Source organism: Cryptomeria japonica, chromosome 5, assembly GCF_030272615.1.
Source record: "Cryptomeria japonica chromosome 5, Sugi_1.0, whole genome shotgun sequence".
NCBI lineage: Eukaryota > Viridiplantae > Streptophyta > Pinopsida > Cupressales > Cupressaceae > Cryptomeria > Cryptomeria japonica.
Genome location: NC_081409.1, coordinates 356,174,390 through 356,193,381, shown reverse-complemented (window position 1 = coordinate 356,193,381; position 18,992 = coordinate 356,174,390). Strand labels below are relative to the sequence as shown.

General features: G+C 34.0%; 1 protein-coding gene across 1 annotated transcript in view; it reads left to right on the top strand.

Moving 5' to 3' along the window:
- The window catches only part of LOC131034310 (probable LRR receptor-like serine/threonine-protein kinase At1g06840), a 147,409-nt gene that overhangs the window by 35,673 nt on the left and 92,744 nt on the right, over positions 1-18,992 (top strand). Inside the window, exons 5-8 of the mRNA XM_057965792.2 lie at positions 304-447; positions 620-691; positions 901-972; positions 15,903-15,977. Of these exons, the coding sequence (XP_057821775.1) occupies positions 304-447; positions 620-691; positions 901-972; positions 15,903-15,977 (363 nt within the window). The remainder of the gene's footprint in view (positions 1-303; positions 448-619; positions 692-900; positions 973-15,902; positions 15,978-18,992) is intronic.

Here is an 18,992-nt window from a genome sequence, read left to right as displayed (position 1 = left end):
CCTATTTGATTCCAAGCAATATATAGAGTCTAGACCATTAAAGATTGAACAATAAGAGATATATTTCACTTTATATTGTGATACTAGGGGTAAAAAGTTGTTTCCATAGCTTTAATTGTTGAAATGATTACATATGTAACCCAGCTTGATCTTCTGCATGAATAGTAATTTCTATGGTTCATGTGGGAGTGAAAGGGGAACCCTTATATGTGTTGGGAAACTTGTATCTTTTTGTTTTTGAGCAGAAGCTTTTGCCCCATGATAAATGGTTTCAATTCTGATTTTTCCTTTGCTCCTGTATAGGCTCCTCAATGGCAATGACATATCAGGTTCATTGCCAGAAGAGATCGGTTATCTTTCCAATTTGAACAGACTCCAAATCGATGAGAATAACATATCAGGGCCTCTGCCAAAGTCGATTGCTAATTTGACGGCACTGAAGCATCTGTAAGCTCTTCATGATTATAATTTTTTAAATTAATTGTGGTAAACTGTTGAAGATAAGCATTTCTTTCACTCATGAACTAGTAATTTTCAGAGAAAGGTGAACATGATGGGCATTAAAGGCAAATTACTTCCACAAATGGTCAATTTAAGTGATTTGTATTTTGGACTGCAGCCACATGAATAACAATTCAATAGGTGGTGAGATACCAAAAGAGCTTTCCAGACTTCCAAAGTTGGTTCACATGTAAGTTATGAGCATTATGATTTGGTTGATACAAAATTAAAACATGAAATGGTTATTAGTTTGACATTGTTGTATGCAAGTTGTTTTACAAAGACCAGCCAAGACAATATAATGTTTTTCTTACCATTTGTAATTGTTCCGGAGTGATTAGTTGCAGCTAAGTGTTATTATGCTTTTTGTTGAAACTGAAATTATTTATTCTTTTGCAGCTTATTGGATAATAATAACTTGACAGGCGAACTTCCTTCTGACATATCACAAATACCAAATTTGCGTATTGTGTAAGTTTTCTTTATTTATGCTTACACTACAATGTGAAGATATAATAATTTTAGAAAAATTATAAAATTTGGGAAATTAGAAAAATTATAAAATGTGAAGATATAATAATTATTAAATTTGGGAAATTAGAAAAATTTCTGTCAATTGGAAGAAAGTGATTAATCGAAGATTTTGTAAAATGGGCTTCATCATCCAACATGCCTATTTTCTTTACCACGCTTCAAAATACAAAAAACACATTAAGATCATGAATCCTTTGTTTCAAATTGTTGATTTGATCTATAACTTCCATGGGTATTCGATAGATGGTTTCACCAATCCGAATCCTTTAGTCATTAGCTAGTTGCAAAAGTACTATACTTAATATTGAGCAGCATGCAAAGCTTTTATTAAAAGAGACAGGGAATATTCACATTACTAATCCCTCTATGTCTGCTGTTAATATGTACCAAAATATAAAACAATGTAGGCAAACAAAAACAACACCAGGAAAAGATGATATAAGAGGTTTATCCTATAAAGAAAGGAATAAATTACACACAAATGATCAAGAATGGGTCAAACAGACCAGAATGTACACTAGTTACATTAGAAAGGAACTAGGGTGAAAAGTACCCTAGATTCAAAGCAAACACAATAAAGCAAGATAAGATAAGTGAGAAAAGCATAGAATTAGAACTACAGAAACCTAATGTGGGTGAAAACACTAGCAAAGGACCCAGACTCACTGTCAAAATTAGTTTGTACAAGCTTGTATTTTTAAAGGGCCTCTATGAACACATCTCTTCTAGCATTCTTGTATGTGCATATAATCTAGTGAACTTCAACATGGTTTATATACAATCATACAATCCTTAAGAAACATGGCAATGGTTTTCCATCTTTAATTGCCCATTACACTAAGATTAGCATGTCTTTAATGCAATTCTCTGAAGAACTCTATCTCTCCTTGGGAAGAATCTCCTGAGTAACAGCTCTAATTCTTCCTTGCTTCCCATCAATGCTTTTGGTTCCCAACCATTGTTGGAAAGAATGGAACGGAATAAGGACAAACACCTAGTGGCAAGGAGTGTAGTTGACAATTTTGGGTATTTGTGACATTCCCTTCAATATAGTGAGGTAATATTTTGATTTTTAAGTCTCAATTTTTACTATAATTTCTAAATTTACTTTCATAATTTTATGCAGGGTGTAGGGCTATTTAATTATTTTTACTTCTAAAAATATATAATCTGTGTTGTAGATCCCCCTATTGGAAAGCAATTGTTAGTTCAATTGTTGTGGTTGGTCAAGGGTTCAAACCTAATTTCCAGGAACCAATTTCTTCAAGGAAAATATTAGAACTGTAATAACTTGTTAAGTGTTTTGGGAAAAGTTTTGGCAGAAATGGGGGAGGAAATTGTAGGACATATAGTTTTTGACAATGCTGCAAGCCATGTTTCTTTGGATAGATTACTAATGGAGAGACACCTCAACATTTTTTAGACGCTTAGCACAACACATCACAATTTTTAATGCTGGAGGATTTGACAAACTAGAGAGGATTGGGCAAGTTAGGTAGCATGATTGAAACATTTGCAAATACGAGATAGGTACTTTCTTTAATGAGAGTGTTCATAGATAACAAGGAGTCGGTCTCCACTTAGTGTCACACATTTTGCAACCTCATTCATTAGCTTGAACTCTTTGCCACAAGAAAAATATTATTTGAAGTCAATACTTTTTAGCAAGCAATGGAGTGAGTCTTCCTACTAAAAATCGACTTCTTGGATTAGTCTAGTAGATTGCTATGAGACCCATTTTTTAATTCTTGCAAAGGATATTGAAGATGCAAGTCTTTAAATTTTTTTCATTTCTTTCTGACTGTTAATTTTTTGTTCTTCATTTAGAAATTAATGATTAAGTCTAGATTAAGTATAGTTACTTTGTAATGATTTGAGTTTTAACAAGTGATAGATCCATAGTTTGCATACTTGAACTCAACTCAAACTCAATAGACCAAATTTATTTGTCTTGGCAAAAACTTGGCAACTTACAAAAAAATAAATATCTTAAAAAAACCAAATATGATGTAAAATACATTTACAAAATGTGTCTAATGAGTTTGTAAGACATTAGGGAAGTGCTTTTTATTATATTTGCCTACAAATAGAGTACAATATTACATCATCGTGCAAATACAATAGCTAGTTGATAACTATTATGAACTTATAATGATTGTCAATGAAAATCATCAAAAATTATATCTTCATGCAAGTTACAAATTAAAATAACTTACAATTTCCTTGTCTACTTTCTAGTTAAAAATTGGGGAGAGGGTCTACTCTATGCAATTGGTTGTGTCTACTCGCTTGGCCTAGAAGGTTGTGGCTCCAAGCTAGTACTAGATGGCAATGATTCCTCCTTTGCCTCATGTTCAACATCATTTGCAATGATGTCATCTACTCCAATCTCTTTTGCTTCTACTTCAATTACACCTTCTATTGGAAATTAGCCAAGATCAATGGGCGCAAATTGACAACCTTCCACAAGTGAACAAAAATGAGCACAACAATATGTCTATCATATATGAAATGAAGATTATGTAAAATGTACATAGAGCCTTGCATATGTAGGCAAGGGTGTGAGGGTGAGAAGGTAGGAGTGAAACTTTGACTATCCCTCCAAAGGTTTGACACTTGTGAGCAAAGTGACATGTGCTCATGCAAGTGGCAAGCCAAGATGCAATAGGTGTCTCCAAAAGGGAGTACATGTGTCTACACCACATGAGGTGAGATAAAGTCACGAGAAAGCCTAAGTAAGCTTAAGCTAGGCATGAATAGGTCTATGCTAGTAAAGGTGATATTCTAACTAGGTAGATAAAGATCTTATTTACAACACCTTTTAGAGCTTTCCTTTTGAAATCAACACTCTTCTCTTATGTAAACAATTTTTTTTGCATTGTATGTAGTCAAGTCTCTCTAGAGATCAATCTCATCAAAGTCTATATGCTTCTGTGTAGACGCATCATCCACCTTTTTAATGCAAAATTGAAGTTTCAATCTACAAAAATTGGGTTGTTGAGGCATCGTTGTGTCAACTTATTTGCTTCTTCGTATGAATGGCCTCAAACGAACTCTAGTTGCACTCACATCCAAAAGTGATACAAAGTTCAGAGAAAACATAAATTGCTAGATTTTGGAGATCTGGGGTATTTCCACCTCAATTATCTTACTAAGAACCTACAAATAAGATATTCAAAAGTTTACAAACAATTATTGTACCTTGTAAGATATGAGTAAATATGCCAATTTTTGGTGCTTGGTTTTGGGTGAATCTCTCTTAGGTAGCTACTAGTGAAGAAAAGAGCCTCTGTAATGCCCCGCCAGGAAACCCTGAAGGGAAAAAGCTAAAACACACAAATGGAGTGCAAATATATATTTTTTAAATTAAACATAACATAATGATACAATGAGTTATCAAAAGCTCAGATAACACAACGGAAGACTAAACAATACCTAAGGAGTTTCCCAACGTGATTACTTAATTTAACATCTAACTCAACTCACGACATTTGATCCAATTAAGCAAGTTAAATTAATTTCATGTTATTACTTTAAACAAGGATATAATTTGTTCACTAAATTAGTATTATAGATAATAGGATACGTTCATCCATTATGGTTGAAGATGAGCCTAACATGAGGAAATTTACCCATCGAAGTTAAAACATAGATAACATGTGAATTCATCCATTAAGGTTAAAATATAGTTAACTTGATGAGTTCATTCAATTTAATTAAAATATAGCTAATATGATGAAGTTCATTTATTAAGGTTAAAATGTAAATAACTAAATGAGTTCATCCATTAGAATTACAATTTAAGTATAATGACAAGTTCATCCAATAATTGTTATCCATTAATTACGTTCAATTTTACATTAAACACATGCCATGCATCTTGTTCTAAAACGCACTAAAACTTCATCATAACTAATGAGCTCTTTTAATGCATACTTATTTTCATTAACCATAACAGAATACATTCTTTCATGATCCATTTTGTTGCATCTAAGAGACGATTGCATGCATGCATTTACGATAAATCTTATCTAATCCACTTATACATACTATCAAAATGCCATCCATACATGCTAACACTAAACATAAAACAAAAGAACAAAAGCATCGCATAACACCAAATTGATATTGGAGTTCACCCCTAAAGGGCTACATCTCCGGGTCTGCTCAACTGCAAGACCCCTCTGATCATTTAAATAAGTTAAGAATACATAAGGTTCACATCTTTTACAATCCTGCCATCAAGGCGAACATAACCAATATACAAACGACCACTTCGGTCAATAAATACATAAATGATCCCTCCATAGAAAATGATCCAATTGAACATATGAAAAGCAAATACAAAGGTCCATTGCCTGACGGTACTCTAACTAGAGACTTGACCAACTATGGTCAACCACAAATCAACACTCGACACCCGCATAAAGGGCAATACTAGTTAAAACACTATAACAAGGCAACAACCAAACTAGAGACTGAGGGCATAAACAAGTACCCCAAATCAACCAAACGACAGGGTCCAAACAAACATATCAAGTCTTGCCATTACATAAGCAAAAGCGACTATAGAAATTTAAACTTGCATAGGCATTAACCGGTAGAGGCAATCTTTTCCCATATTGATTAAAACATTAATTGTCGATCAAGTTTACTAAATGATCTAAGTTAGATTGCAGTTATCTACCTCATCTAGGTACAGGTTGTTCTTGGTTTTCTAACTCACTAAGCTCGTTGCATATACACATAAAATAATTACATCATTGCGAGTTTTTAAAACCAAGTTCACATGAATATAGTTAAATAAACATTAACTGAATAAATATGCTATTTAATCTCTAAAAGAAACATCATGGTCATACTAGCTCAAAAACAGTCTTTCCAAATTCGTCTTTTCCAGAGCCCAGTTACACTATACAGATCAAGGAAACATATGCAAATAAGGAACCCAAATAAAGATAGCCCGTACCCAACTTAACAATTATTTCCTTATGCAAATATTCTAGAAAAATACCAAAATTAAATATTAATTACTATATATTTATTAATCCATAATTAATAAAATATAAACAATTAATAAATAATAAATATATTTTATTTTCAAAATTTTTCCAACTAAAATATTATTTTATCTTTTCCAAATAAGATACTTTGCAAGTACCAAAAAAAAGAAAAATCAAATTAAACATTAATTAATATATATATTAATTACTCATTAATTATATATACATTAATTAATAATTTAATAAATAAAATTTATCATTAAAACTTTATTAAAATTTAACATTTAAATAATATAAAACTATTATATATTTTTTTTGATAAAAAAAAAAAAAAAAAATGATAAATAGGGGGGAGGGTACCCACGTGCACCCCACGTGCCCCCCCCCAAGCGATGCTGCCTGCAGGGCAAGCTACCCCATTTTTATTTATTTTTTATTTATTTAATTTAATTTCCTTCACTGTTAAAAATAAACTGCTCATAGCCAAAAACATAGTCTCAGCAGAGACAAAAAAAATAATTTATTTTTATTTTTATTTTTACACAGTCTCAAAGAGAGACTTAAATAAACTTTCCAAAATGTCCATGGCTTTCAAAATATAAAATTTCTGTTGAATAACAGACTAAAATAGGCATTCAACCAAACATCATATTTGGGCAAATGAATTGTTTCCCACAAATTGATTTAACCAATCAACCAGACCCCAAATTAATTTCTCAATAAAAACTTAATCAAAAACCTTCAATGGAATTTAACCAAAAATCATCAAGAACAACCAAACCCATTTTTTAATTTATTTTTAAAAAACCAATTTGAACAACCAAAACAAAACACTGTGGAGGTTTGGAAAGGAAGCAAGGAGGTTTTAAAAAATAGAAATGAAACTACAACTCTGTCATTTCCCAAATAAATGAGATTATTTTTACCTTCAAAACCAGAGATTTCTACAGAATCCAAAAAACAATTTCTTACACAGAGAAACCACGAAATAAACCAGAGACCTACCTGATTCAGCAATCCTGGAAGAGATTTGGAGAAGAGCCCAAACTGCAAGCTCTCGAAATCCTTCTTCCTTCAAAAATATTCTCCCAGAAAATATTTTCCAAAATGTCTCTCTGGAAAATATTTTCCAAAAATCATCCTCCCCCTAAATATTTTTCTAACCTATAGGTTATGTGGAAAATTTTTGACCAAACATTTCATTTTTGCATTTAAAATATTTTTTATTTAAAATACCATCCCAAAAATTCTAATTTTTGAATTTAAAATACTTTTACACAATTTATTTCCAATTTAGAAAAATCAAAATGCCTCTTCCTCAATTAATTTCTAATTTTCTTAATTTTAAGAAAACTATCATTTATATTTCAAATTATTTAATGATGGTAAAATATTTTTGATTAAAATAAAATCTCTAATTTCATTCTTTCAAAGCTATATTAAAATATAAATATAAAAGTTGCTTTTCTAATTAAAATTGATTTTCTTTAAATAACTAAAATCAACCTTTCTATTTTTTTTTTTAAAAAGGGCAATTTCAATTAAATTAATTCTATTTCAATTAAATTTAACTCTTTCCTTTCCAAAAGCATAAGTAGAATAAATTAATTGTTACATCAAACTTGCTACCAAATTGATTCTAATTAACGATTACTCGCATAAAGGGAACCTATTTAATTTAGTCCCTTAATTACTAATGCATAAGCACATATTAAATCAAACTAAATATTAAGGATTAATTACTCAATTTAACAACACACAAAACACACAATCCATGAAGGCTAAGCAAACAGACGACCTGCATATCCAACCAAAGGAATACTGACAGACGACTGACAACGCTCACATGAGCACGACTAGGGTCAAAAGAGGGTCTCCCAACCACCTAATCCAATTTCTAAGGGTTAATGAGGAGCACTCCTGTGAACCCAGATGGAGTCGAACCTCGCACCCATGCGGTACTGTACCTGCAATCTCTTGCAACCCTGAGCCATACATGCATACATATACATACTTAATGAAAGTGTTAGCTCGAGATTAATAACACGAAATAGTATAACTAATAAACTTGCATACGAATTGATGTGAAAACCATATTAATAGATACACACAAAATCAAAACATCTAACTATAACATTATAATATGATAAACTAACCAGGTCAAACCGAGACTAGAAATGGATTAGGGCAGGGGTACTACAGCGTCCACCTAGCCTTTAATTTTTTAACTCTAAAATAATGAGGTTTCTCACGTCAATGTTAGTTGTCATCCTCTCAAAGCACATTGAGAGGCCGTTCAGTTCTCAAGTTTGAAGTTCAACTTTTCTTGTCACTTACTAAGTCATTTCTTTGTGTTAATTGTTAATTTTAGACTTTCAGATTCATACAATGTTCAGAAAATAGAAATCTATACAAATTTTAGATTAATGTTGAATGCTGTTAGGATTTCCAGAATTAAGCATAAGTAGAGAAATAACCAAAAATGAACTCACAACACACAATTACCCTGGGAAAACCTCCTAGGAGGAAAAACCCAGCCAGATTGATCCTTGGATCTGATTATGAATTAAGCAAAGTTTTCTGATTACAACTTATCTCTTAGGGCTTTTGATGATGCAGTTCACTTAGCAAATAGGTCAGCACACAAGCTGCTCCAATAGGTCTGTAGTCTGCAGTCCAGGTCTGCACTTCAACAATCAGATCTGATCTATATTGCTGTCCAGGTCTGCTCTTCAACAATCAGATCTGATCTTTCAATGTACACAGTCTGCTACAGATCTGAGATTATATGCAAGAGCCATCACCTCTACTTGAATGGAAATCACACTTTCAGCAGCAGAGATGATGAAGAAGGAGGAGCTACAAGGTTCGCAGTGGACTGGAGATAATTCGCACCTTTCTGATGTATTTGGCATTAGCTAATGGTAGACTGAATTTCACAAATGATATGTATGTTCGAGTATCTAATGTTTCACTTTACATCTTTATTTATACCCATATCATTCTTTAATTAAGTCGGCCTTGAATAGGGTTATTTTGGCGCCAAAGGTGTAGCATGTCCCTTTTGAAGTCTGGGCCTATTTGGGGGTGGCGTGTGGGAAGGGGCCCAACCCTATTTGATGATGGCATGAGGGAAAAGGGCCCAGCCCTAGAGAGTGACGTGAGAGGAGAAGGGTCCATCCCTAAGGGGCGGATTCCAATGTTGCCTTAGGCAATTGGAATCCGCTCCTTTCCCCAATTAAAACCAACACTCCCTCTTAATTAGGGAGAAGAAAATATAATAAAAAAATTGCTATCTTCCATCTTGCACACAAGCAAAGAATGGATTACATAATCAAAACATAGTAGACTTCCATCTTGCACACAAGCATAGAATGGAATTACATAATCAGAGGTCTTCCATCTTGCACACAAGCAAAGATTTGGAATTACATAACAAAAGATCTTTACGTCTTGCACACAAGCAGAGACTGAAGCCACCTTACATTGCCCGCAGAGGGTGGTTAGGATCTTTTCTACCATCTTACATTGCTCGTAGAGGATGGTAACAATTATTCTTCTCCCTGAAAAGACTACCACCTTACATTGCCCGAAGAGGGTGGTTGATGCAACACAATGCATCACTGGAGATGAGACTCCCTCTTAACCAAGGTCTCATTTTCTGAAATCCCAAGCCTGTTTTTGAAGTACACAAACTTCACCTTGTATAGAGGCTTGGTGAGGATATTTGCAGTATGATCATCAGTGCTGACATACTTCAGCTGAATAGCACCTCTTTGCACCATATCTCGAATGAAGTGATAATGAGTTTCCACATGTTTTGACCTATCATGAAACACTGGATTGACAGACATCTTGATACAACTCTGATTATCACAATGTATAACTGTTGGTGCCCAAGGTTGTCCAAACAACCCAGCAAGAAGCTTATGAAGCCACACTGCTTCTTTAGAAGCAACACTTGCTGCAATATACTCAGCTTCAGCAGTACTTAGTGCAACAGAGGATTGTTTTCTGCAAGCCCAAGAGATCACTACGGATCCTAAGCTGAAACAAATACCAGAAGTGTTTTTCCTGTCTTTGACACTTCCAACCCAATCTGCATCTGAATAACCTTCCAATGTTATTGGAGTGTTAAGTGGATACTTCAGCCCATAACCAACTGTGCCTCGCAAGTATCTTAGGATGTGCTTGGCTGCAACAAGATGAACATGTTTGGGCATGCTCATGAACTGGCTGAGGGCATTCACTGCATAGCATATTTCTGGTCTAGTGTTAACTAGATACATCAATGATCCAATCAACTGCCTGTACTCCAATGGATCTGCAAAATCAGAGTTAGCTGCAGAAACACTCAATTTCTTTAAGTTAGATTCTATAGGGGTAGACATAGGTTTACAATCCATCATTCTAAATCTTTTCAAAATATCAATAGTATATTTTCCTTGACTTAGAAAAATTTCGTTAGATCTTTGCCATAGTTCTAGGCCTAAAAAATAATGCATTAGACTTAAGTCCTTCATTTCAAATTCTGAAGCTAATTCTTTCTTATATCTAATGATAAGTTCATCTTTACCAGTAAGGAATAAATCATCCACATATAGAACTAGAACTAGCATTTCATCATTAGATATCTTAAAGTAAATGTTAGAGTCAGCATCATTTTTACAAAACCCTAGACTTAACAAGTACTTATCAATTCTTTCATACCAAGCACGAGGACCCTGTTTGAGGCCATATAGAGCTTTCTTCAATCTGCACACATGATTTTCTCTATCCTGAATCTCATAACCCTCAGGTTGTTCAATATAGACTTCTTCCTCAATGACACCATTAAAGAAGGTAGTCTTAACATCCATTTGATGTAGCTTCCAACCTTTAGCTGCAGCAATAGCTATTATAGTTCTAATAGAGGTATATCTAGCAACAAGAGCAAATGTTTCTTCATAGTCTATGCCTTCCTTTTGAGAAAAACCACGAGCTACAAACCTAGCTTTATATTTTTCAATACTACCATAAGCATTATGTTTAATTTTAAATAACCATTTAGAGGAAACAACAGATTTACCTTTGGGTCTAGGCACAATGTCCCAAACATCATTCTTGATGATTGACTAGTACTCTTCATCCATAGCTAGCTTCCAGGCATGATGGTTCAAGGCTTCTTCAACATTGCATGGCTCAGACTCAATGAGATTGCACATCAATGCAACGTAGTTGGAGAATACTTGCGGTCTCTTGGTTTCACGAAAAGTGCCACTGGGAGCTGCAAATCTTTCAGCTTCTTGAATGGTGTTTCTCACCCAAAGTGGCCTCTTTTTGCTAACAACAATGTCACTAGGAATATCAGTGGGATTCATAGCCTCAGGAGGATCATTATGCTCTTGAGTTGGTAGTTCAACAAGCCCCCTCTGAATCTCAGGGTTAGTATCAACATTCATATCTTGATTGTCATTAACTTCATCAATAACAAGAGAACCTTTTGATTTCTTAAAGGCAATATCTTCTTCAAAAGTAACATCCCTACTTACCTCAACATACCTTTGACCTAGAATGTAGATCCTGAAGGCCTTGGAGGATTCACTATATCCAACTAGTATGCCTTTCTTCCCGGAGGGCTCCAACTTGGTTCGTTTTTCCTTGGGCACATGAACATATACAGGACTTCCAAAAATTCTTAAGTGACTGATGTCAGGTTTGGATCTTGTGAAGGCTTCTTCAGGCATCATATTCTTTAGAGCACGGTGAGGACATCTATTCTGAATGTATACTACTCTTCTGGAAGCCTCAACCCATAAAGAGGTCTGCAAATCCTGATCATGAATCATAGCCTTTGCAGTGTCAACAATTGTTCTATTCTTCCTTTCAACAACTCCATTTTGCTGTGGATTGTAAGGAACACAAAACTCCCTCTTAATTCCTCCCTCAACACAAAAATCATGAAAGCTACCAGAGGTATACTCAACTCCATTGTCAGATCTTAAACATTTAATTCTTTTACCAGAGGTATTTTCAGCCAATGCCCTAAACTCTTTAAATCTACTTAAGACTTTATCAAATTCTTTAGATTTCAAGAAGTAGATCCAAGTTTTCCTAGAGAAATCATCTATGAAGATTACATAATAAAGAAATCTACTAGGAGATGCTATAGACATAGGACCACATAAATTAGAGTGAACAAGTTCTAGTTTATCTTTAGCTCTATTTTCACTTTTATGAAAAGAACTTTTAATATTTTTACCTATAGCACAACCTTTGCATGTATCATCATGAATTTGACTGAGTTTAGGCATACCTTTGACCAACTTTCCAAGTGAGGGAAGTGCTTGATAGTGTAAGTGTCCAAGTCTTCTATGCCATAGCTCACAGGATTTGGGAGCCTCATTGATGAGGGCTTGAATAGGGTTAGCAGAAAGCTTATATAAACTATCATATCTATTTCCAATTACACGAGTAGATTTAACATTAGATTTCTTAGACCAAGCAAGTACTTTACCCTCAGAAAATGCAATCTGATAACCTTTATCTTCTAGGGCAGAAATGGAAATTAGGTTTCTTTTAATTCCGGGAACAAATAAGATATCACTAAGGTGAAGTGAAATACCAGAGTCTAAGTTTAAGGAAGTAGTGCCTGAACCTCTTACCGAATATCGAGCATTGTCACCAATTACAACATGTAGACTGGTATCCTTTTCTACTAAGTCTGAAAGGTGATCACGGTAGCCTGTGATGTGTCTGGATGCACCACTGTCAATCAGCCATGTGTTACTGTCTGTGGGTATGCTGTTTGACAGGGCAGAGATGAATAAGAAGTCATCATTTTGTTCTGAGACTTCATTTAGTTTGGCTTCTCTTTGCGTGGGATCATTCTGACATTCTTTAGCATAGTGACCAAATTTGTCACATCTGAAACATCAAACATGAGAGATATCTCTTGGCTTCTTCCAGGAATGCTGAGAACTAGGTGGTCTGAAATCTCTATTTCTCTTGGGATAATACTTCTTCCAATTACCACCTTTCTTGCATTGGGCTGCGAGCATGTGTTGATCATCTACTTGAGGACTTTTGAGTGGTCCTCTTGAGATAAGACGTGACTCTTCTTGAATGCAATCATTCTTAAGGCGATCAAGGGTAGGTAACTCAGTTCTTCCACTTATGGTTTGAATAAAGGACTCCCATGAGTGTGGTAGACCATTTAGGGCAATCATAACAAGATCCTTGTCTTCCATGTTATGTCCAATTGTAACTAGCTGATTCTTTAGTTTTGAAATTCTCATAAAATAAGACATAACAGAATCTTCTTTTGACATTAAGTAATTGCTGCCTCAAAGTAATTGCCCAACTGAGATTGTTAATTTCATAAGTACCTTGAAGGTGACTGAATATTTCTCTTGCAATAGTGAATGAGGCAATGGAGGTGACTAGGTGGTCTTTAACTGAATCAATAAGGAGCTTTCTGGCCTTGACAACATTCCTTTTGAATTGCTTCAGCTTAGCTACATCTGTAGGTTCAGTTAGCTCTTTCTCTTCTATGAAGTGAAGAAGATCTTCTTACTCAAGGGCAACCATGATGCGAACCTTCCATGCAGCAAAATTGAGATTTCCATCAAGCCTATCTTCAACTTTCAGCCCCATTGACCTGACCTGAAAATGAGACAATAATCTGGAAATAAAGGAGTACTAAATTCTGAAATCTGAAAGTTGATCTAGCCTATAGTTCTGGTACCATGTTAATTTTAGACTTTTAAATTAATACAATGTTTAGAAAATAGAAATCTATACAAATTTTAGATTAATGTTGAATGGTGTTAGGATTTCCAGAATTAAGCATAAGTAGAGAAATAACAGGAAAAACCCAGCCAGAAAGATCTTCGGATCTGATTATGAATTAAGCAAAGTTTTCTGATTACAACTTATCTCTTAGGGCTTTTGATGACGTAGTTCACTTAGCAAATAGGTCAGCACACAAGCTGCTCCAATAGGTCTGTAGTCTTCTATCCTAGTCTGCACTTCAACAATCAGATCTGATCTATACTGGTGTCCAGGTCTGCTCTTCAACAATCAGATCTGATCTTTCAATGTACACAGTTTGCTACAGATATGAGATTATATGCAAGAGCCAGCACCTCTACTTGAATGGAAATCGCACTTTCAGTAGCAGAGATGATGAAGAAGGAGGAGCTACAAGATTCGCAGTGGACTGGAGATAATTCACACCTTTCTGATGTATTTGGCATTAGCTAATGGCAGACTGAATTTCACAAATGATATGTATGTTCGAGTATCTAATGTTTCACTTTACATCTTTATTTATACCCATATCATTCTTTAATTAAGTCGGCCTTGAATAGGGTAATTTTGGCACCAAAGGTGTAGCGTGTCCCTTTTGAAGGCTGGGCCTATTTGGGGGTGGCGTGTGGGAAGGGGCCCAACCCTATTTGATGATGGCGTGAGGGAAAAGGGCCCAGCCCTAGAGAGTGATGTGAGAGGAGAAGGGTCCATCCCTAAGGGGCAGATTCCAATGTTGCCTTAGGCAATTGGAATCCGCTCCTTTCCCTAATTAAAACCAACATTAATTTGTATTGTATATTTAATTGATTAGTTTTTTGTGTATATTTGAACTTATTTTTCTGTGATATAATATAAGTTTTTTAAATAAATCACTCTATTTTTCAATGATTTTTTACATTGGCCAGGTTTTTGGCAAGAAGTCCAAGTCCAAGTTTTAGTCTCAACACCTTGTGATTCTCACAACATCTTGGATCTTGAGTCCACTTGTCTTCAGTAAATATTCAAAAAAAACCAAATCAAGGTCCCTTGCTTAATTAGCTTTCTATAATCAATTTTATTCATCTAATAGCCAATCACATCTTCCAATAAAAAGGATTCACACTCTTGAGGTACCTCACACTGAAATTCTTAAGAGAATGACATTTTCTAGGTGAAACTCTTCCATAAAACAGATGAATTTCCTTCATATTTTTTAACAAATAGGGGTGCTTAATCACTCATATAGGTAGATTGCAAGTTCTATCACCAACTTAGTCATGCTTGCTACATGCCAACTCTTAATTCAAAAATTTGAGTCTGTAATACCTTCCCCTATATTAGCTAGTAAGCAAAGTTAGAGTGGTTGTTGTGAGAAAGTCATGCTATATGCATAATTCCTGAAGTTGAGAATCCCCAAGTTAAATTTTGCTTCTATTTGTCCTGATATTAAATTCTTCAACCTATTTGGTTTAGTTATAAGAGCCTTTGTATATCTATAATATAGAAGTTCTTGTCCCAAGAATGAATTTAAAATATTTTTTCATTCAAAAATGAATCATTTTCTTCATTATCATCATCCACACTATGTGCATGCTCCCTAGTAGTAAAGAGTAAGTTGACATAATCTTTCTTCTTGTTTCCAGCTCTTTAACGTTGACATATGGTGAAATTAAGATATAGATGAGTGAAGGATTCCAAAACATGTTAGTTACCATATATGCTCTCTTTTATAGTTTGTAATCAAGTGAGAATATAGATTACTCTTTAGCTGTAAAACATTTACATAACTTCTTTTGTGATTCCAGAGAAATACTGTTGATTGCCAAATTTACCACTGATCATTTTGTATCTCAATAAATAAAAATGAATTTCTGGAACCATTTTCGCTTCTTTATGATAAAAAATGTTTCTGCCTTACATTTTGAATGTTTTTCCTTGTTTATTCAGACAGCTAATTATTTCTTATACTCCTTAACATTTTACTCTTTCATTGGTTTAGCAATAAGATGACAAAGTAGGAAAGAAGTATAAGAGCATTCTACATAAAATTCGATTTTTTGATAATTTCCCACCGTTAAATTATGTTTTCTACAGGCAACTTGATAACAATCCCTTCACTGGAAGCCAGATTCCTAGATCATATACAAACATCAGTAAGTTATATAAATTGTAAGTATCTATTGCCTTAATCTAGATACTTTCTTGTGTTTTATATAATTTTGAGTATTCATCTCAATTCATTTTTGTAAGAAATAGATTATGAAATAGAAAGTGTCTGAGTATGAATTCTTGTTATTGCTTTTGGATTAGATCGTGTTTGTTTGAGTATGAATTTCTTGATCATTTTACTTATTACTTGATATGTAGGCATTGAGATTAAGAATCATAGGTCCATAATTGAACAAATAATCAAATGAGACTATTTAAATCCACAACCATAAGAAGGGACAACAATTTGTGATGGTGATGTGAAATCAAAAGACGAATATTATTACATAAAGTGTAATAGGGAAAGTGAATTGAGTTATATCATGATAAGGTTGGAAGTGATGCTTCTATTTATACATTTGTCAACAAGTCACAAAAGGGTAGATCAAACCATTAAACACAAGTCCTAATATGATTATAAGTATAAGTTACACATTTGCTTACACAAGTTATACCTACAAGCTACACAACCCCATGCATAACACAAGTATTAATATCTCAAAGGGAACTGACAAGATGGTTCTACAACTTAAGCACCCCCTTCAAAAACACAATTTGAAGGAGCAAAAGAAAGTAGCATTATGTCATAACCCCTCTTTGGACATTGGATTATTGTGATTAAATAAATACGATAATTAAAACATTTATTAATTAACATTTAATAATATTGGAAAATCGTCTCATTTATGAGACTTCACGATTTTCCTCTAATATATAATTATTAATGTTTATTATTATTTGTTATGATTATTATTTATATTATATATGATCATTATTTACTAATAACAAATAAGATTTTATATAAAATTTATATTGCTTAATATTAAATTCATATTTATCAAATTATAATAATATAAGTAATATAAATAAATAATAATAATAAAATAAATTAAGATAGCTGTTTTACACTATTGATGGGTTGGCCATTTCAGAATTGTTTCTACATTAGCCGGACATGGAGACAATTAAAATCGATGAACAATTAAATAAGTTTAAATTAAAGATTTAAACTAATTAATAAGAAAACAAGCTTGATATCAAGAAACCAATATTAATATACAATACAAAATTCTTATAATGTATCAATACCTTATAAAGTAACACTAAACCTTAACAACATTACACGGGCGTATTGCACCCAGTAGTCACATTATATGTGATGCGGTGCGTATAGACTAAGGTGCCCGAAAGGAGTTACGGGTGGACTAGGGAGCGGTGACTCCAACAGTCACCACCGCTCACCCCTCCCTTAGTAGTCATGACCCCTGGTTGGGTCCGCTCCAACACCCCCCACTGGTATTAAAGAACAAGCCGTGAGGAGGAAAGAGGAGGGGAGCGTGGGAAGGAATAGCGGCAGGGAAAGATGGTAGCAAAGGACGCAGATTGTGGATGGGGGACATTACAAATATCGTTGCCATTCATCCTCCATATTCTAAAGATCATACATGATAAACTAATATATGAGTTAAAATATGAAGTATGAACTAAACGAAGCATCTCTAAAGAACAAATTTGACATTTGCTTATGCATTGGAAACTCTCCTTCCTGTGGAAGAATGGAAGAGTCTAGAATACGGAAGTTCTGTACTAAGACTGTTAAAGACTCCCTCCTATTTGGGACGACCCGACTCATCATTCTTTATAATCGCTGGCCAAGACAAGAGAACATACATCGGGCTAAGGATATCAATTGAGCCATAATGATGAAGAGATTGACTAAATATGCAGAGCGATGGTTATCGATGAAGCACAAATAGGAGATGGCAAAAATAGCATATGCTCTTCTCGATCGAATAAACAAAGGGGCATACGATAAATAATGTAGGCAACAATCGTAATGGAAGTTGATATGTATAACATCAACTAATAGGATTGCACAAAAAAATAACACGTAACAACCTAGTATCATAGTTGCATGGAAGAAGGATAGTTGACATACTTGGCAGTCAAATTGAGGAACGTGTTTATTATAAACACTGCATATTATGAAGACTACATAGCTACGATGGTCAAGCCCACAATCACAAATACGTAGACAAATATGTTAGAGGACTCCGTCCACGAGGGTGATACATAGTATTTAATTGATGGTCACTATATCAATAATACAATAGTGGAGAAGGTTATATAGATGACGAATATTAGAAACTTGTCAATGACATATCATTATTATGAAGATACTTAATACCAGTGGACTATTACTTAATTAGTTAATCCAATTATAATTTGGAAAAGTGCAATTAATATACAAGAAGAAGCATTAAACGTATCTTTTGGAAACACAACCTATCATATTCATAGTCAAGATATAAGAAGGCTTTGAAGATTGTTTGTTTAGGGGAGAGGGACCATTATTTGCTTACCACAAAGGAACGAGTAGACACAATGATTAATTATCATCACTATAGGTGGCAAGGAGAAGACCGATGGCATAAGTATACCCATCATATTAGAAACAACAGAAAAAGTATATATAGTGTTCCAGATGTCAATTACAACAAGGTAGAGAAATAGATATATCCATACACCAAATTGTAACTCATAATTCTTATTATATAGTATCTATTTTTAAGGTTGGTAACTAATTACTTAGGAAAGTAGCCGCCTATGTGTTAAAGTGTTAGTTAATTGTCCTCAGTTTCCAAGAAATTAAATAGGGGACATTACACATTAACAAGATGAACCTCTTGAAAAAAGAGAGGCCTTTACGTTTCCCTCAATGACAACTTCTAACATCTTGAGAAGCTCTTACAACTCAGCCAATTGATTATTTGTCCTCACAAATCTAAATTTAAGCATCTTATGTGTCTTCTTCCACTCTTCTTTTGTCATGCCTTGTCAGAATTACATCCTTAACTATCATGACCCTGACTATAGCACATTCATCATCATTAAATAAGCTCAGAAAATTGTCTTACGCCGTAAGACTTCACAATTTTCTGAAGAACAATGCTAAACACCGATTAGTATGAGAAG